Source organism: Amborella trichopoda, chromosome 7, assembly GCF_054954075.1.
Source record: "Amborella trichopoda isolate Santa Cruz 75 chromosome 7, AtrichopodaSantaCruz75HAP2 v2.0, whole genome shotgun sequence".
Lineage (NCBI taxonomy): Eukaryota > Viridiplantae > Streptophyta > Magnoliopsida > Amborellales > Amborellaceae > Amborella > Amborella trichopoda.
In genome coordinates, this window is record NC_142342.1 from 29,943,568 (window position 1) to 29,964,903 (window position 21,336).

Consider the following 21,336-nt stretch of genomic DNA (forward strand, 5'->3'; position numbering starts at 1 on the left):
AGATCATTCATTACATTATGAAACTCATATGATGCTTTAATCCAAAACGCATAACATTCCATTCATAATATTTGAAAGGAATTGAAAATGATATTTTATATCTATCGGATTCCTTAATCTTGATTTCATATCAAATGTAGAGAATAATTTTGCATTTTGAATCCTAGAAATGAGATCTTGTTGATTTGGAATAGAATTTCTTATTTATTTTAATACTATTCGAAGGTTTGTAAAACTCCTCTTTCTAATTATGCTACTTTGTCAATATAAAAGGCTGCACAACTCCAAGGAGATTAAATTTTTCAAATTCGAATCAAGTTTTTCTTCATAAATTCTCTATTTCTTTTTGGCAAATTTCTAAATATCTTTGATCCATTTGAATCGCTTGAGTTTTAGTTGGGATCTTCTCTTCTGAAAAGCCTATATCTGTGCCAAAATGCACTAGGAAGATCGGTTTAATTAATAAGTCTTCAAACTCTTCAAATTTCCTTTCTAAATTTAATCTTTTTCTAGCCTCTCTTTTATCATTTTTCAATCTACAATGGTTTTTAATTCATTAATAAAATTAGTTTTTGTATTAAATGAGTCTTAAATTTTGATTAATTTTTACTCGATCTTTTTCACAGATAAGGAAAAGTCACATGTGATTCTCCTATATTCTCATGGATTCTTTGATTAACGACCATAAATGGTTAAATCATTATTAGGAATGGGCTTTCTAAGATGATAGCCATTCGAAAATCTTCAATTAAAACAAAGATGGTTTTCATACCAAGTTCACATACGAACATTTGGGATCTTATATTTTATATTTATTTTATTAAAATTTAGAGTTTACATTTTTTGGTCACTTTCGCAAAGAATTGTCAAGGAATCATTCCTTCCTTCATAAAAATTATGGCTACCCTTGAAACTATTAAAGCAACTAGTTGGAAAATAAAATCGTTTATTTTAATAGTTATAAAAGAATGTCATCTTTGTATGTCAAATTGGATTTGATTGAGAAATATGCTCTTCTTTTTATAAAGACATAGAAGGCCCATCTTATTTTTCTTCTGAAATCTTCATTCTTTGTTTTAATTCTCTAATTTCTTGCTTTGTTTCATTTATTTCTTTTTCCAAGTCTCCAATCAATAGCTCTTTTGTCATTATATTCGTTGAATTAGCTACTTTTAATAGTTCTTTAAAGTCATAAATTGTTTATTATTTTGGGGTTGGAATGGTTTGTTTCCAGTGTTTTAAAAAGCACTAGACGGGTCCCAGGCGGCCTGAGGGTGCGGCCTAGTTGAATAAAAAAAGGTAACTATAGTTATATATTGTATAAAATATATGAACTACGTATTTAGAGCACATCAGAATTCAAAGTATACTACACATTAGCACACACTCCATAAGCATAACCATAAGTCCGTCCATAATCCATATCCAATTAAAACTTAAAATTTACCAACCAGCCAAATTACCAAACCAAAGTTACCAAATAGTACCAAACTAGTGGAACTACAAATCCACTATCCACATATCACATTACAGTATTACACCACCATGAGGAAGAAAACAAAAATAAAAGTAATACTTGAAGACTCAAAAGAATCTTCAATAGACAATAGTTCAATCAAAGTTTAAAGTTTAATAATTATTCAACATTCATCATTCATTATAATAATGCAATTTATACTAGCAATATAAAAAAATCTTCTAAAAAAAACCCCCAATAAATTGATACAAGCAATTTATACAAGCAATAAATTGAGTATGATTGCTCAGTCTCAAAATAATGCATTTTATACAAGCAATAAAAAAAAAATTACTTACTTTGAATTTGATTGCTCAATCTCCAAACTTTCACCTCAAAGATGATTCTAAGGACTCAAAATCTTCAAAAAAAATCCCCCAATAGATTTATAGAACATCAAAAATTAAATATAATATCAATGGGTGATGTTTTGATCAATTTATCATAACTTTGAAAAACTCTTTGATCCTATAGAAATCACCAAAAAACTAGTTTTTTGGGAGCTCTCTCTCTAAAATGGGCTCCAATAAGTTTTAGGTTTCAAATGAACCTAAAACCCTCATGTTTTTACCCTTTAGTATAAAAACAATTGACAAAAAATGCCCCCACGGAAAGCTATTTTCGCCTCTGAGCGAGGCGTTGGACTTGAGCGGCCGCCTAGGCGGTTTTCTGAGCGCCTAGGCGGGCACCCAAGAACCATCGCTTTTTTAGGGCGCCTAGGCCTAGGCGATGTGCCCAGGCCCGCAAATCCGCCTAAGCGGCCACCCAGGTACTGGGCAGTTCACTTTTTGAATCATTGTTTGTTTCTCAGAATATTCTTTTAATAGTTTAACTTTGTCATTAGTTTCTTGTTCTTCTCAACTCTTGAGCAAAGGTTTTCATTCAATGGAAAACTTTTGAGCAAATTACTTTATTTGGTAGTCCAAACATTGCATTGATTAGTTTGTTGATCTTTTGATTCTGAGTCTTTTGTTTTAGATTCATCTTCCCATTGTTTCCATTTAGAGATTATTATTTTGTTTTTTATTTTTTTTATTATAGCATTTATCCAAGTCATACCGAAAGCACAAATGAATTAGTGAGTAGTGCAGAATATGCATGAATTCATGGTAGAATGTATAAATGCAATTCGTGTTCATGCATTTCCTAATCTATACTTCATGAAAAATAAAAATCTAAGTCTAACGTTTGATCGTATCAATAAATGATGCATTGCTTCCATCAATCAAACTTCCATGCCTTCACATTATTCATCAAATTAAATATAAGACTATACCATTATTCATAACCCCTTCAATAGAAGGGGAAAGCTCCTATAGAGGAGGAAGAGATTCCTACCCACCAAGGACTCTTAATCTCGTCAACAGTGATTTAGATCCAACGAAATAAGGTCACACTCCCATTTCCATTGGGCTCGCGATCCACCATCAAAGAGAAGCTCGATCCCTTTACAATGGGGACCACGATCTTTCATCCTTAGGGATTGCTATCCCTCCAAACTACCACCCTAGGAACGTTAGAAAAAGAATCCCAAGAGGGAGCTCTACTCACTCCTTCCATGTCTATAAGCAACGTGTTTGTTTTGGTCCCTACCGATGAGTGGGTTATATATGGCATTGGGATATACCATGGCTTAGCAAAAATCACGATTTCCATATTCACAGATCTGGTTCTTCTAGGTGTTTGAAATTTTTATTTTTCATAATGGAATTTCACAAATGACTAGTTCATAATCCAAAAGATTAGTCCATCCATTCATTTACGGTTTGAATAGGTATGTGAATGTTTTGCTTTTAATGGAACATCGTTGCAAAATTGTATGGACATACAAGCTCAATTATTTTTGTCAAGCTAGATGAGAAAAATAGTTCATTATCGGCTACCAATGGATGAGTGGCAAGACAAGAATGGATAGAATCAAAAAAATTAAGGTGTGGCACCAATAGGTGATAAGATGAGAGAAAGTAAACTTAGGTGGGCTGGTCATATGCAATGCAGACCCAATATAGTACCTGCTAGGTGGTGTGAATTAGTTCAACTGGAAGGCTCAAAAAGGATAAGGGGTAGGCCCAAAAGGACATGATTGAAAGTACTGAAAAAAGATATGGGGACTCATGGCCTTATTGAGGGTATGGCCTTGACAGTGCAGAATGGAGTACCATGATTCATGTAGCCAACCCCAATTAGTTGGAAAAAGGTTCTGATGGTGGTGATGATCGGCTACCAATTAAATATGGTTTCCAAGGGGTCAAATCCAATGGGGTCATTGTGTTAGGACAATTCTAAATCCCACAGAGGAGTAGGTTGTTAACAGTCAATAGTGGTGATAACGCAGATTCTATATTCAGATGAAGGATTGGAACAAATATAAATTAATGCCACACTTTAAAGGATACGTAAAATCTTTTGCAAAAGGTGTATATCTCCAATGATGCATTAAAGCTAGAGAATATCATCTCAAGTGTGGGATGATAAAACTTCATCAAGGATCTAAGAATACTCAACATCTCAAGTGTGAGATGATAAAACTTCATCAAGGATCTAAGAACACCAATAGTATTATCATTCACCCTATCACCGGGGATGGGTTATCTTCAGAGCCTGACGTTCAAGTCAATGATGTTAGCAGACCAAAACAAAACCAAAAAAAGTCATTTTTTTATCAATTTGGACTAGAATAGAATTCTATAGTCAATCTTACATCATACTCCTTTTCTATCTATAGATATTACCAGCTGAAGATAATTGATTGACCACTCTAAGCAGTCTTAGGGCACCTTACAACTTCCTAGTGGAGTAGAATCATGCAACAGTCACCAAGCCATGCAATGTTAGTAAAATGCAAGGCCATGTTTGCAAGGCAATGGAATGCATCACCTCCAGTTATAGGAAGAAGCAGTGAAATTTGTGACCTTATTAGATGCACTGAACCAGTGATGATATCACATTACTTGGCAAATCCCATCAATAAGGTAAGATACATGTTGACAATCATGCACATGAACAGTATTGTTAAACACAAAGGCGATTAGGTTCCCAAACCCCACCACCTCCCCCCCATGGGCTTGATGGTTTAGGTTGCTGTCAACCCCCTCCCATCTCATAATTAAATTCAGGTTGCTTTTACCCCTCCCTTGTCACAATTCACCTCATTCAACAGGGATTCTTTCTTTCACTTCACACCTGTCGAGAAGAGAGCGAGACAGAGAGAGAGAGAGGTTTAGTTGGCCCATGGGTTTCTCTTGGTTGGCTCCCCTATATTCAATTCAAGAAACCTGACACTTAGTCCAGTAAAAAAGTTGGCCCTTTTTGTAATGTGAGGTGCACTTGTTTACTTGTCAATATCTGAGTTCATAACCCCTCTCACCAGTCTCTCTCTCTCTCTGACACACACACACACAGAAGTGCACATTATTTTTTAAAATGGATAGAATAAAATGTGGATTATATTTATAAACGACCAGAAAGAGGGAGATTTTGGCTTATACTTCAACATATTCTTTCTTTCTGCATCTTTTTTTCATGTGGGGTATGTTTTGGGTATAGGGAGGTAAGTCGGTTTCAACCCACAACAGAGGGTCATAAGAAGTGCCTATAAATGACCAATTGGCTTAACCCAATTATTTTTCCATTATATGGACATTACATTGACGGAATTCTGAAGAAATTGTTAATTTCCCCCGTCCAATCCCAACATTGAAATGAAAGTACAGAATACTCATCGTACAACACTATATACGGTACATCTCCAATGAAATGTTTAGGCCAGAGGTTTTGGTCTGTTGATTTTTTATTTTTAAACCGTGCTAACCCCACCCCCCCCCCCCCCAAATCAAATTTTTCCTTTGTAAGGTGTGCTTTAGCTTTTCCACTAAGGCTTGGGTTGTTTGGGGGGGGGGGAAGAGGGGGGTTGCAATGTGTCATGATTAAAAGGGCCTCACTTTTAAGAAGACCATGTGTCACCCTAAAAACCGTTGTAGAAGGCTCAAAACCATCTCACAAGAACAATTTTTAACACCAAAAAGACCACTTCACCCTAAAAATCGTTGTAGAAGGCTCAAAACCATCTCACAAGAACAATTTTTAACACCACAAGGCTCAAAAATATTACACCATCTTTCTTCAATCATCCAGAAAATGAAATATAAACAAAAAGTGGGGAAATCACAGATCTCTCTCTCTCTCTCTCTCTCTCTCAATCTCTCTCTCTCTCTCTCTCTCTCTCTCTTGTGAACTCTTTTACAACTTCATCTTTCTCTATTTGAGTCATACCTCACATGTCCACCAACATCTTCATCTTCCTCTATTTCAGGCCTACCTCACATGTCCATTAACATCTTCATCTTCCTCTATTTTAGGCCTACCTCACATGTTCAACAATTAGCCAAAGCCAAGGCAGCAGTTGGTTTTTCAAGTGATAAGCTGTCTTCCGCAGTTCCTCATGTGGTTGGTTCGTTGATTCTAGTATTTCTACATAATTGATACTATTGTCGTTGGAAACGTCTGTGATTCCGAATCATTTCTGGAATCAGAATCGCGGAATCGCGTGTATCAAAAGTTTTGGAATCTAGGAATCGTTGTCCGTACGATTCGGATTTAAGATAAATGATTATCACTATTTCGGAATTGCGATTCAAAAAATTAGGAATCGTGTTTCCTATTTGCAAGAATCGATATCCCTTCATGTTGGCATCGAATTTCATAGCTATATGGAATCACACATGACTCCACTTGTTTCGGTGGTTAATGGAATCGTGATTCCTAAAAATATGGAATCATGATTCCTAAAAATAAGGAATTATGATTCCTAAAATTCTATAATTGTTGTCCCCATCAACTGGGAATCAACATTCTCATCATTCCGGAATTGTGATTCTCCCCATATTGGAATCGAAATTCTCTACATACTAGAATTGTAAACCAATTCCCTCTGGTATATGAGAGAAGTATTCAAAAAATATATAAATTTACCTATTATAATCGACTTTGGCATGGGGAAACGGCGAATCGAGATTCCAAAACGGAATCGCTACCCTCATAGACGACTTGGGTATAATTGATACACTTCCAAATCAGTCTAAACAATGTTATCAAGGTCTACCCTTAAATTTTTGTATTATCAGTGGTTTTCCTTCTCATCTTGGTAAAATTTCAATTCCTCCCACTAGTGGGTTCTTCCTTATCTCTTGTACAATTAATGAAGTTCTTAAGCAAACAATGACCCATATATTATGGAAAGACAAATATCTGATATACTTCTCTAACAAGAGTTGTATTGTGTAGGACTTAGTAATAGGATTGTTCTAGACCAACTTTGGTGAACCTCTTCCTCTTCAATCTTCTTAATTTCTTTTTTATTGGAACCATCTTCTCAAGAAATAAATCAAGTTAATTTGTTACTGCATGTTTGGCATCATAGATTAAGTCATACTCGATCAAATGAGAAGTTATTTGTCCTCTCTTCATTAGGTTTTTCAAATACAAATGTCATTAAAGTTGTTTCCTATAAGAGTTGCAATGTGGTAGAACACTTACTTTGTCCTTTCCAGTGAATTCTAATGAAAGTACAATTTCTTTTGATTTAGTTCATTCTAGTGTAGGTCCAATTACAGTCAACTCATATGATGGTCTAAAATCATCTAAACAAGGCATGATAGCTAGAACCATCACATGAATTCACTAAATTGAACATCATACACCTAAATAAACCAAACAAATAGAAGCTGCATTTTTATTAAGAGTCGAAAGAATGGGAAGAGTGTAAGAGTTTTTCCAAATTCCAACTCATTCAAGAAACAACTCTAGAAGCATTCTGATTTGAAAACACTGATGGCCAAAATCTAGAAAAGAGAAGAGATAACACCTTAATGGAAAAAAGGTGACCCAATTTTTTATTCCCGCATGCCATAAGCATTTGCTTGACTTATATCATGAGAAGACGATGCCAATAAAGAAGAACTAGAATGATAATGAAGACAAAGAAATTCACCATAGTTACGACGAAACAATCCTCCCACCTTATGACCTCTCCCACTCACTTCCCAAGTAACCAAATACCGGATGGTACAAGGTTTACTACAAAAGCCAACCAAATATGAATTTCTGATGCCTGGTCCTATTAAAATAAGGTTCATTAATAGCTTAAGAACAATAATATAATACTGAAAGACAGAAGAACCGCTGGTGCAAGGGAATGAAACTTTACCAATATGAGCAATAGGTAAAGAATATAATAGTATAAACTTAAAGGTGACTTGGTAAGGTTGTGCACATGAAAGATTTGAAATTGTACTAATCATGTCACCAGAAGCACCAACATCAATGAAGTAGACAAGGAAGACAACTCATCACCTAGTTAGTTATTGATAAAGCTCGAGTCAGCCGTGATGGTCGGCATGTGAGGTAAACTTGGAATAGAACACAATGAAGATGCAAATGATGAGTAGCTCAAAGCAATATTTCCAGTCTGTGACTTGATACCTACATTGTTCCATCCATACATCTTAAACTACTTGGATAATGCTTTCTTTATGCAGCTCAAAGCAACATGTCCCAACTCCAAGCAAACATCGCACTGCACTTTACTAAAGTCATATGTCATAGTACTAGATGTAAAAAAATGAGTCATCTGGGATAGAGGAAGAAAGCTTAACATTTCCTAGCATGATAAACTGAGTTCCTTTAGATAGCAACACTTATAGGATATCACATACGGATGAAAGGTGAATAAGATGCAATTGTTATCCTTAAATACCCTCAAGATACGGTTCTAAAATTTATAAAAAAAACTAAAATAACCTGTTTTTGTCTTGCTAAAAAACATCAAGTGTGTTGGCAAAAACCTCAAGACTCCATCACAGATAACTCGTTCCAGATGATAGAGAGTGCATCATAAGTGTTCCTGGACATGCTTCAGTCCTTGACAAAGTTTCACCATATAACATCAAGATGACATTCCCTGAGATCAGATAGCTGAAGAAACGCCTACTGTAGATTACTTGTAATTCTTTTTGAGGTGTGGAAGTTATTCACATTCACTCCTCTCAACTTCAGCTGAATATAGAATCCACATCATAATGCAAATGTCCATCACTTCCCGCTCATATACTCAAAATTCCCGCTATTCAGGAATTTTATCAATTTTAGTACACAAACTGCAAACGTACACCAAAAACTTCAAGTTGGGTGTCCTGGATTTGCCTGGATGAGAGGACAAAAGCCACCAACTAAATTTGGGAGCAGAGCCCCAATATGTGATTGTACCGATGTTATTAAGACAAGGTGAGATCATCTAGTCCAATGGGCTGGAGCAAGAATCAGACTTATAACTGGTCCACCCCAATCATTGAGTGGGTAGATTGGTCAAAACCGGTCTGAAGTGAACTGACTTGACCCAGCGAAATCAATAGTTGTACCAGTTGAACTGGCACTTTTAAGACTAGTTGGACTGGTTGAACAAACCAGTTCAAACTAGTGTTGAAAAGATCAGCGATGCAAATCCGAATTGTCCAATTTGAATTGGAAGAAGTGGGTTTCAAATTCTAGATTGCAAACAGGAGACTTGTCCAGATCACAATTATTTTTGTACTGAACCAAGCAATTTATTTGTCTAACTCAGCTGATTCCCCACTCTTAACGATTTTCAAAAAACTGCCCATGTCCTACAAAATGCCTTTTTTGCCCCTCTTTTTGTCCAAAAAAGAGATTTTTCCGCCACTTTATCAATCTTTGGTCCATTTTGAGTTATTTTATTCCCAAATTTACAAGATATAGTCCTTTTTGCAAGATCTATAAGATTTAAAGCTTGTTTTTTTTTTTTCCTCAAATCGAATCCCTACTTTTATGAAATCAAAGCTTAAAGACTTGTTTTATTTTTTCGGGGGAGAATTTTAATCCTGATCACTCTTAACAATGTCTGAATAATTGTTTTTTTTAAATGAATTTGACGAATGAATCAATCTTTTTTTGACGAATTTGACAATTGAAACACTAATTAAAAATACAATTTTCAACCATCATTGTTTTTTTTGACGTTGAATCCATTTGAATTTTATTCTTTCTTTTTCTTTTCAACAATTTTGAATTCATTTGAATGAATGAGCATGAGTCTTTGACAATTGTTCTCTTCCTTTGTTTTACAATTTTGAATTATTCAATTTTTTTTACTATTTTTTAATCAATTTTAGTTAAAGCCAAAGTCAATGATTCAAAGTTTTTACTATTTTTAAATCAATTTTACTGAAAAACGAATGAAAATCACATGTTTACAATTTTTTTACCTTTCTTCTCATCGATTAGAGACAGGTCGCCCTAATATACGAGAGGACTCAGATCTCCAGGGTGGACGAGTCGGTCATTGATTATTGGTTTTTAATCACTGGTCCAAACCAGTTCAGACAGTTTTTGGCCACTTTTAACCAGATTTCTTATATTTTTTTTATGTTTTCTCAATTATTTCTGAAAAACAGTTCGAAGGGTAAATCAACCAATCCTACCAGTTTCAACCAGTCTGGTATTCCAAAAATTGGATTATGCAAGTTCACCCAAAAAAAAAATTGGACCACGCAAACACATATGTTGACTCCATAACACATGGTCATATACTGAAAATAATGATGCTGATATGTTCCTTCAAAAGTGAGTCCAGACTCCAGATCTATGATTTTCACAGAAAATAGAGTTTAGATGATCTCTCAGTGACAAATGTAAAAAGGGTTTTGGTTGGCTTTCATATCATGACGAAATGATAATTGTTCTAAGGACTATGTGCAAATTTAAAAGGGTTTATATACAATTATATACTGGGATGAGGGACACGCTTGAGCATGTTTCAAAATCACCGGAGGACAAGCTGCCCAAACAATAGAACTCTTATATTACAATACAGTACCTAAAATCAGTAATTTAAAATTACATGGTGAAAGTTGAACTCCAAAACACTTTGAAGATCCACGCAAGTCTAAGTCATCAAGGTTCCATTACTACAAATTACGGGATTTTCATCAAGGACTCCGAGAAAATAAGTTTCTCTTAATTCACAAAGTTAGAATTACTTCTGGTGCTCTTTGGGTGGCACAGGCACCTAGACCAATCCCCAAGTTTAGATTAGCTAGAGTCATTTTTGCAATTCCTTCTCAAACACCATAGTTCAATGTCAAAGGTTAGACTCATCAAGGAATAAGTTAAATCTCATGTTTTCATAACAGCTTGCAACAATTTCCAGCGTAACTAATTAAGATTTATGTGAACACTTGTCAATTCATTTCCATAAAACAAAAAAATAACACTTATTCCCACATGCAAGAAAGCACTCATGTACATATGAAACTATGGCATCGCAAAGAACAATAATCATCAAGAGTAATTGAAGTTTATGGATTTGACCTACACGTTGGGACTTAGTAAATTTCTTTGGATATTTACCGACGATCAACCTATGAAAACAATTAAATGAAGAACACAAGCATGCTATAAAGGAAAATTCACGTAATCATCGAACAAGTTAATTACACAAAAAAAACCCACCCTCCCTATCATGAGGATACTACAAACAATGCTCTAAAGTACCATCATGACATATCCCTTGGTGAATTAAGAGATAATACTATAGATTTAACATCCTGTTCTAAATTAGATCATCACCAAAGCATGAATTCATCTTTTATGAATGGTACTGAGTCTATTTAATCAAAATTGAAATATCAAGCATCAATTTATCAATATTCTGATTTCGGATTTCGGATTTGGAGTTCTATATCTCTTAATGCTTTTGACAAACTTATTTCTCAGGGAAACGCTTGCAAGATTTCCAGACCACTCATTTCGATCCAGAAGGGTTAAAAAAGGGAATCAAGGACAAAACAGATCTTACTCCTTCTTTAGTCCCGATGAAGGATGTGCTATTCTCTGAGCAAAATCTCCTGAGACCATAGTAGAATTGACAGTAAATTGTTAAAATCTCCAAACATAATTCACATTTTATTTGAATCTTGAAAATACATAAGATCTCAACAATTGAAAGGGAAAGCAAGCCAACCATCATTGGTAACAATTATCAATCCAGTGGTAGCAACATCAAGACGACCAACTGTAAATAATCGTGGCTTTGGAATTCCCGGGTTGATTTTATTCTGACAGTACCACCCATCCAAGTCAGTCATTACAGCAACAATAATTTTATAAACAACATATACGCAATCCTGAGATGCAGACAAATTCATAACAAGGATCAATATCAAAACTGCATAGCCTATTCAAGAATTAATGCCTGAGCTATGTATATCAACATTTATCGAATAAAAATTCATCAAGATTTGAAACAAGTCATAGTAAAGACACCCACTCGAACATACCCAAGATTTCCAATAATCATCAAACAGCATGAGAACAGATTTAGATTCCTTCTCGCTGCTTGAACAAATGTATCTGCATAGATTTCATGTTAAACACTTTAGTTGCAGAACCTATGCCTGCGTTTACAAACAGAAACAAAGAAAGAAAGCCAAAAAAGTAGAGTAACAATTGGAGACTTTATGAAAACGAAGCAGAAAACGAACACTCACCCCTTCGGTTTGTTCAAAGCAAAATATAGCTTTGGAGGCAGTTTCTTTGCAAGGCGGCTCCCATTAACATAAATGACATCCTTGATAGGGTCAACCCTGGTCTACATGAATAAATTCCGATTTAAGATTCTACTTTATTGCCAATTATCCAAAACAAGAAAAAAAAAAAGATTCCACTTTATTGTTCCATGAATTATCTAAGTGACTTACTTGAACAAGGTACCAAAGTTAACAAGTAAAACCTTTAAAACAGGATGTAAGTCTTTTGTGCATGCATTTCCAGCAACAACACCTCGATTTTACAGAAATGGTACAGATATTCAAAAGTAAACAAAGATCAAAATTGCCATAAGACGTATCTCTTAACCACATTCCAAGTCAAGGAAAGTCAGATAGAAATTTCAACAAACTTGCAGTAGATTACAACTATAAAAAGCATTATCTTTTTCCCTTGTTTTTTTTCTTTTTTTTGTTAGTTCAGTAAGGAAGAGGTCCCCTACACATGGTAGAAATAGAACTCAAGATGTCACATTGTGGCATCCCGCCACCCTGACGATGCATTAGAAACAAAGTAATTATTATTTCTGCACAGCGAATGAAAACCACTACCGTTCTATTGAACTCTCTCAATTATAAATATACCCAGACATTCTATATATGACAAATGAGAAAATTGAAAATGCAGCTACCTACGTATGAATCAGCTAGTACTAGAAATGTAAATTTTTCCATTGTGACAGTTGACCATTTTTCATGTTCTAACAATTTAAATTTTGTTAATAGCATCTGACCTGTGGGCTGCCTTCACTCACATCTTGTGAGTATTTTTGTATCTATAGTTTATACACACACACACACACATATATATATATATAGTCAACTTGATAAAAAATAAAAATAAAAAGTATAGAAACTAACAAATACTAAGTATATAAACTAAAAAGCGTGCAAACTGTGGAAGACATTTTCAACAATGATTCACAAGCTAAGCTAAGCTCACGTCCTTTGCAGGTCTTCAATGGCAGATCCTTCATATTTTTAGGGAAGCTAACATGACGGTCGATCACCTAGCTAAGAGGGCGGCCTCCATGGATGAAGCAACAGTGTGGTGCACCCGCCTCCCTGATTTTCTATCTCCTTTTCTCTTACCATATGTTGCTAGTGTTCTAAATGAATGTACATGTAAAATCCTTTTTTTCCTTATTAATAAAATGATTTACCCAAAAAAAACAATCCACAAGGCTTATAGAAAACAGGAATCTGCTAAAGAATTAGGTGTTTTGATAAATACAAAAAACAATATGCAATTTCAAAAGAAAAACAACGAATAAAACTTCAGAAGGTCGAAGGCCAGCATCATACCTGAGGAACATTACACACAGATCCATTCACAGTCACTTTCCCATCAAAAATAAGCTCTTCACTTGAACGACGAGAAGCCACTGCAAAAATAGGCCACTCCATAACCATCAAAAAAAAAACTAAAGGAAACAAATGACCCAAATGGAAAAGAAAGGACTTCTGTGGTTTCAAACCATCTTCCCCACCCAAAAAATGGAAGGAAATTAGAAAGGGAGTCAGAGAGAGAGAAGACAAACAGAGAGGGAGAGATAAAGAGAAAATGAAAATGTAAGGAGATATGTTCCATACCGCCAGCTGAAGCAAGCACTTTACTGAGTCGCTGGGGTTCTCTAAAATTCTGGTTATAAAACCTGCGAGCCGCTTTTGAGTGCTTGGGTTCCGCTGATAGGCTTCCACTTTTTGAACCCCCCTCCTTTTTCTTCTTCGTCTTCTTAGCAGTGGAGGCCTCAGCCATGGCGCTGAGAATATGAGCAGGAGGGGTCGACTGAATTTTCAAATTCCCGTTCTCATCCTTCACAATCCATGGAATAAAGAGAGGAGCAGGCTGAGAGGGAAGTTCCTTTTGAGGTGCTTTAATGGAGGAAGAGGAATCTTGTTCTCCCATTTCTGGTGATGGGTTTTCCTTCTTTCTGGCCCCAAACGTGATGTTGAATTGCGTACTTGCAGAGGAAGCTTTGATGAGAGGGACGTTGCGTGATGTGAAGCTTCTGCAACAACCGCGGTGGTGGTTTTGAAATTCGGGGAGAAAGAAGAGAGAGGAGAGAAATTTTGCAGAGGATTCCCTTACAAAGAGCGAGGAAGAAGCTGCTGTAAACGCCATTGTTTGTGTCCTCTCTCTCATACACCAGGTACGTCTCTGTCTCTTTATCTCTCTACTCAGCAAGCACTTCTTCCTTCCGCCCCACCTTACCATTTCCCCATTCCTTGCTTTTCCCCCTCTCTCGTACAGGAAACAAAGATATGCAGGCGTTTTGCCTGGAACGTGCCTCCCCGCATTAAGAGAGGAAAACAACGAATATATGAGCGGAAAATATCGAATATATAAAATGAATAATGATCCGACGAGACCCTCTCACACCCATAGCCAAAGGATTATCATTAAATTCGGTATTTAATGGTTATTATTGGATCCTACTGGGTGCGGGAGGGTCAGGTAGAATTATTACTGATATGATAAAATTTAATATATAAAAAAAATCGATTGATGACTTGAATCGTCCATCTCGAAAATAGGTCGGGTTGGGTCGGATCAGATTCATAGATCAACGGCTATTCAGATGGGGGAATAGGCTAAATTCAGCATTAAATAATTTCAAAAAATTATTAAAATCTAATATTTTTCAATTTAAAAATATATATATCAAAAACCCCCTCCCAACAGCTTCCATTCTTCTTAAACACTCAGCTCAGGTTTAAAGCTTAGGACGGTAGGCACCCAATTTTCTTTATTCTTTTTATGAATTTCAACATTTTGTTTTAAAATATATCAAACACATCCATTAATTAAAATAATTTCCCTCTGTTTTTTCCCTTTCTTCTATTGTCCAAAACTAAGAAAGGTGTTAACCTCTACATCATATATGGGTTTATTTAAAATAATTTCCCTCCCTCTTTTTCCTCTTTTCTATTGTCTAAAACTAAAAAAAGTAGTAACCTCTACATCAGATATGGATTTATTGACATTGAATCCACCTCCAGAAAACTTAATTTATGCAGAACTTAGAGAGATGAGAGCCATAGTTTTGTTTTTTTATCTAACCTTAATTTTTTAGGATACTTCAGAGAGTGCCATGTTTCTCGTCTACAAGAAGAGAGCGCGCATGGAGGGAGAAGAGAGCTTGGGGAGTGAGTCTACAAGAAGAGAGCGCACATAGAGGGAGAAGAGAGCTTGGGGAGTGAGTATAGAGAAAAGAAACTTGGGAAGGGTGGAGAGGAGAGTTGTGGGAAGGGTGCTGCGAGAGAACCTGGGGTGTGACAGGAAGAGATGCAGGATAGGGAAATGTTTGGGGTTCTCATGTTTTGTTTTTAATTTCAGATTACCATGTCATTTCTTTTGAGAATTGGTTGTTTTGATAAATAACATATGGTGGTTGTTTTGATAAATAACATACGGTGAAAGATGAAAAGGGAAGGTGTTGGTTCTTCTTTTATAAACTTTGGGGGAACTAAGGGTTTTACATTAATTTTAGGGTCTACAAGGCCCAAAAGTCTGGGAGAGGGGGTAGTCGGTCACTTTCCCCGAAAATAGCATTAAATTATAATTTTAATTACTTTACAAAAAATATATAAATAATGAAAACTTTTAAAATCTAAGTTTTTAGGATTTTCAAAAAAAAAAAAAAAGAGTGGGAAGGGGGGGGGAATTACGTATATATCCATTATAGTTTCCGTTATTACCAAAATACCAAATAGTTTCCGTTATTACTGAAATATCTGGAATGTTTGTTTTTTTCACTTCATAACGAAAATTTTAAAATAAGAATTTTCTACCCTTTTTCGGTTTTTGAACAACCGAAATGGTTGGATTCTCGGTTGTTCAAAAATTGAAAATAAGCTAATTTTCGTTCTTGAACAACCGAAAATAGCGGGGCTCGTTTAAGCTTCTGGAATACGCAGTCACATTTTCGGTTGTTGAACAACGAAAATATGACATTTTAGGTTATTCAACAACCGAAAACAAGAATGCAAATTCTAAGCTTCTGTTCTATTTTTTATTGTTAATAGGATATTTTCGAATGTTGAACAAGCAAGGATAGAACATTTTCGGATGTTAAACAACCAAAAATGTCCAGCAAACTTCTGGAATACGCAGTCATATTTTCGGTTGTTCAACAACCGAAAACAAGACATTTTCGGTTGTTCAACAACCAAAAACAAGACATTATCGGTTGTTCAATAACCAAAAACAAAACACTTTCGGTTGTTGAACATCCGAAAAGAAGAATACAAATTCTAAGAATACAAATTCCAAGCTTCAACCTATTTTCGGTTGTTCAAAAACCAAAAAAAAGGTAAAAAAAGTCTTTTTTAAAAATTTCCGTTATGAAGTGAAAAAAAACAGACATTCCAGTTATAACGGAAACTATCGGTATTTTGGTAATAATGGAAACTATAATGGATATATACTTAATTTTTCCAAAAAAAGTATTAAATTATAGCTTTTTGGTTTATAAAATATATATAAATGTTGAGAACTTGTCTCTTGTATAAGTATTTGTAGTCTATTAAATTCTCTTCATAGCCAATAATTCATCTTCTATATCTCAAATATCTAATGGATAAATAAATATGTGACAATGAAAACTCAGTTTGACACTGAAATTATTTCTCGTGCCATATGAATCAATTTAAAATATAGGATAAAAAAGATAGTAGTGTGACTTTTTTAAATTTAGGCATGTTACTATTATCCCTTGGGAACATAATTTATCTACTCCCTTGGTGAGGCTACCTATTTGTAAGGAATTTTTCAATCTGAATTTTTTAAATCATCTAAAAATTAATAGATGATTATTCTCAAAAAAAAAAAAAAAGAATTTTCTAGCGCATAGATCTCACCTTCTAAAAATTGAATGGTTTGTTTTCAATCTTGAGTTATTAATTTTTCCAAGTGCATAGGTGGTACAATTAGGAGATTTTTTATGGATTTTAATCTATGAATTGAAGATGTTATATCCCTAAAAGTTGAGATCCTAAAATTAACCCTTCGTAGAGTTTTCTCAAGGGAATAAAACAAAGAGAGAACAGTAGCAATTAATGGCCCCTTCTATCTCTCTTTCTCTCTCTCTCTCTCTCTCTCTCTCTCTCTCTCTCTCTCTCTTCGTCTTTGCGTTACAGCGTTACCTATATCTCCCTCTCTCACATTATCAACTATATCTCATTCATTCCTATTGCTTAAATTTTATCTCACATCTGATAGTTTTCAAACGGTGACAATGATGCAAATAAAAATTAGGGTTTTCTAATTTCTTATTTTATATTTTTAAATTTTAGAAAATGTGTTATGTGATATTTCAGTTTTCTTTACGGTTATTCTTGTTTTTTTAGTTGTAGAGATTTAAAGGGTAAAATTATGAATTATCTATGAGAGTTCGTTAAAATAGCGGGGGAGGGTTGAGGTTGTTATCTCTTAATTGGTTGTTGAGCATCATGAAAGAAAAAAAAAAAAAAAAAGATAAGGGGGAGTTAGAAAATATATCAAACATCCTTTTTATAAGATATGAGAGAGAGAGAGAGAGAGAGAGAGAGAGATAAAGTTGTTTTTTGGTTTTGTGTATTTATTTATTTTTAACTAAGTGAATTTAAAAGGAAGATGACCCTTCTTTGTAAAAAGAGATTGTTGGTAATTGAGTAAAAAGTTTGATCTTGTGAAAAAATCTTGGGATGAACTCCCTTGCAAGCCTAGAGAGAAGATATAATATCTTAAAATATTTTTTATTTTTTTTATTCTAGTTTGTTATTTTCTACTTGCATCAGTTAGTATCAGTGCCTTGAGATCTGTGGTGATTACAAATAGCTAAATGTTCTAATTATGTAGCGTATAGGTCAAATATTAAGTGATTGGATCAAATATTTGAGAGAGTCAAAGAAGATCTAGTAGAATATATTAGTAAAGTAATAGAACAAGGTCTACAAGATCTATTTAGTATATTGCAGCAAGAGGAAGAAGAATATGAAGATGTATATCTCGATGCAAAAGAAGACGTTGGTAGCACAGATGTGCAAAAAAATCTTGAAAATCAATTGTGAAGAAGAAAATATTTGTGTTGTAGCTTATAAAAAACCATCATGTGAGCCTGAAGGAGAAATCAAGATTCTGTTTGGTATTCTAGATTTCAGTGTCTCAGATTTTCACTACAAATCGTGTTGGATCAATTGTTATTTAAAGAAGAAAAAGTACCTAAAAGAATATTAGTACTGCATCAATAACTTCTGAGAATACCTCTAAAAGATTTGAGTTCTATAAGCTCGAGGTCGAGCTTCTCCCAACCTAGAGAGAATGATGCAAATAAAATTAGGGGTTTTTAAATTTTTTATTTATATTTTTCTTAATTTTGGAAAAGATGTTATTTGAAATTTTGGTTTTCTTCAGGGTTATAATTGTCTTCTTTGGGCTTGTTTGGGTACCTCGAGAAGCCTAACTTAGGGATAGGCTTCTTATGGAATTAGTCTGTCCCTGGGATAGGGGTGTTTGCTGCTTGGATAACATCTGATAAGAAACATAGAATATGCTTGTTTACTCTGAAGATGTGAATCTATGAAAATTCAATTGAAGTTTTTTTATTTTCACCCTATATTTAATTTAATACTAATTAACTTCTCACATTCGTTCCAAAATTTAATATCATTTCTTAATTATGATGAAATCCTTATTTGTTCTTTTTCCTTTCCATTGTATCTTTATATATAAATATCTTACATTCCAAATATTCTATTATCAATGTATTGGAAAATTATCAAATTATATACTTTCCAATTTTGAAACTCATAATTAATATCTCTGATTCTTGTAAGGCAAACAATGTAGCAGTTCATGAGCAGATTCCTTGGGCCCAAGTTTCTTAGAAATCTAATATTTGAGCACCAATAAGTTAATCCAAAATTAGGTTTTATTTGTAATAACATTCTAACTATTAAAGCCAATAGTAGCACAGTCACAATGAGAGGAGGCCAGAAGGGAAGAGAGAAGAAAGAAAGAGTGGACAAAACTTAGATAGTCAAAGTGAGTGTGCATCAAGTATTGTTCCATTCACACCTATTTCATACAATACACTCCAAAATCGAATATCGAATAACTATACAACCAAGCCCCCACATACATAGTAGAAAATACGAGATAGGGAGAGTGAGTTTGCATCAAGTTCTAGTTTAGCTTAGAGTAGTAATGGAAAATAATTCATGATAAATGAAATATGTAATGTGATAACGCGCATATGCATATAAGCATCACTACGAATGTGGTTGTCTTCAATGCACTCCCACTTGTAGGAACAACTAACCTACACGTCCATGGCGACTTTGATAATCTCGAAATCATTGCTCTGCCTCCTCTATAGTGGAGTAGAAGCAATACATGGCATTTTAGTAGCCTAGCACTTGTCTGGATCATTAGGCCTACATCATATATATCCCGGGGTTGCTGCCAATATACACAACATATGCTCTTTGCATTTTCTGTGATATTTAACAATGTATATACATAAACTAAGATCATGTAATCATATTATATCTTTAATATGATCGAACAAATACAACCCAATTTTTTTGACATATTAAATAGGTCCATAGCAGTAAACCTATGAACACATTTGGACAACATCCATGAAAATTATCAACCCGGTATCTAAAATGAAATGCAGGTCTCTATTGGAAAACTCGTAAGAAGAGAAGAGAATATTTGTTAATTCCTTAATTATTATCAACCATACATTTCTAATGTCCCTTTGGGGCAACTTACAAATTCATCTAGCTTGTCATAAATTCATAAGTTATAAATTCATCTAACACTTAAGCAAGAGTGTTATCTGACCCGAAATCATAAACAAAAGATGAGGAAATGAATAGATACAAACTTGTTCAAGCTCTCATAATCAAATACTAGCAAGCTCCATAGTGAATGCATAAGACATGATGCTTATAATTCCATTGTAGTAAAAGCAATCAGCCATAGATCTTAGAATATTCAAATTTTTGAAAATCTAAATAAAGGCATTGCCTACTTTTCATATATATGTATTATATATTGTCCATATAGATATATATATATAGTGTATGTTTGACTACCTGTATTTTAGAACTTTCTAAGATTTAAGAAATTTGACTGTTTGGAAGACAAAATCACAATAAATTAAAGTCATTTTATTAAGCACATATTTGATTTTAACAAACTTGTATTTTCTCTCTCTATTAAAGATAGGCACTCCTCATAAAAAATATGTGTAAAACCAATAATTTACATAAGCACAACAATGCAACAGAGAAGAAGAGAGGAAGATCATCGGTGACATCCAACCTTTATTATGTATAGGATATTAAGATTTCATGAGAGGAATAGAAGGAGACCATTTATTTTGAATTGAAAGTTTATTGGCATTCCATATAAGAAATTTGCTCCACTAGAAAATCAATACAGAGACATGATCCCAAACTAAACTAATAGTGAAGAAGTTATTTATATAAAAAAAAAAGATATATAATCCCATATGTTAAAAAATGGAATATGTATGACCTAACATAATATCATCAACCAACAAACAAACTAGTTTCTTCTCTTACAATAATCAGCCCACATATCATGTGCGATGTTGTCTCGCAATCGACAACCCGCATCATGTGGATTACTTGCAGAATTAAGATTTAGGTCACTTTTTTCTTCAAACTCCTCTAGTCAATGTACTCGATCTTGATTTTCCTTATCATATTCCTCATAGAGCTAGTCATCACCTCCAGAATATATACGAATAAAATTCTATAAGAATTATATTACAATAACTAACTCGACTTGTTTTTAAATTAGGTATGCAGGTGGCCTTGAAAGCATAGCAATACGCTTTTTAAGTACATCAAATATGTGCTTGGTTAGATGCCTCGATCTCGCCCTTCAGATCGAGTTGACCTGGTGGCATGGTTCCAGGTTCGGGATGGATCAGGGACCTGAGACCGCTCTCTCGGGAACCTTGTAAGGAAAATGTGGGCAGAAATACCAACTGGTGAGAGAAGAAACGAGTCATGAGGCGGGACTTACTTCACGTGGGTCCATGACACGCTCGGCCTAGCTCGCATGGACGGCCTCTTAGATCAAGTGGAATGTCCCCCTGGCCTGTGGTCAGCTCAGAATCGCCTCCTTTGACCTATTTCTTCTTACCTGCAACCACACATACACATTAGAGTACATAC

General features: G+C 34.6%; 1 protein-coding gene across 32 annotated transcripts in view; it reads right to left on the reverse strand.

The window, feature by feature from the left end:
* LOC18438664 (putative ribosomal large subunit pseudouridine synthase SVR1, chloroplastic) overlaps positions 1-14,432 on the reverse strand; it is a 33,049-nt gene extending 18,617 nt beyond the window's left edge. For 12 of the 32 annotated variants that reach the window (XR_016059408.1, XR_016059416.1, XR_016059415.1 and 9 more), the window contains exons 1-6: positions 13,729-14,432; positions 13,441-13,520; positions 12,079-12,179; positions 11,869-11,941; positions 11,553-11,646; positions 11,388-11,436 (exon numbers count right to left, since the gene is read on the reverse strand). Coding sequence is in view for 5 of the 32 variants with exons in the window: in XM_011626799.3 (XP_011625101.1) it covers positions 11,388-11,436; positions 11,553-11,646; positions 11,869-11,941; positions 12,079-12,179; positions 13,441-13,520; positions 13,729-14,353 (1,022 nt within the window). In the remaining 27 variants the exon portion in view is untranslated. Of the gene's footprint in view, positions 1-11,387; positions 11,437-11,552; positions 11,716-11,868; positions 11,942-12,078; positions 12,180-13,440; positions 13,521-13,728 lie in introns of all 32 variants that reach the window. The other 20 variants (XR_002281719.2, XR_016059407.1, XR_016059406.1 and 17 more) reach the window with 2 other exon arrangements.
* Between the last annotated feature and the right edge of the window lie 6,904 nt (positions 14,433-21,336).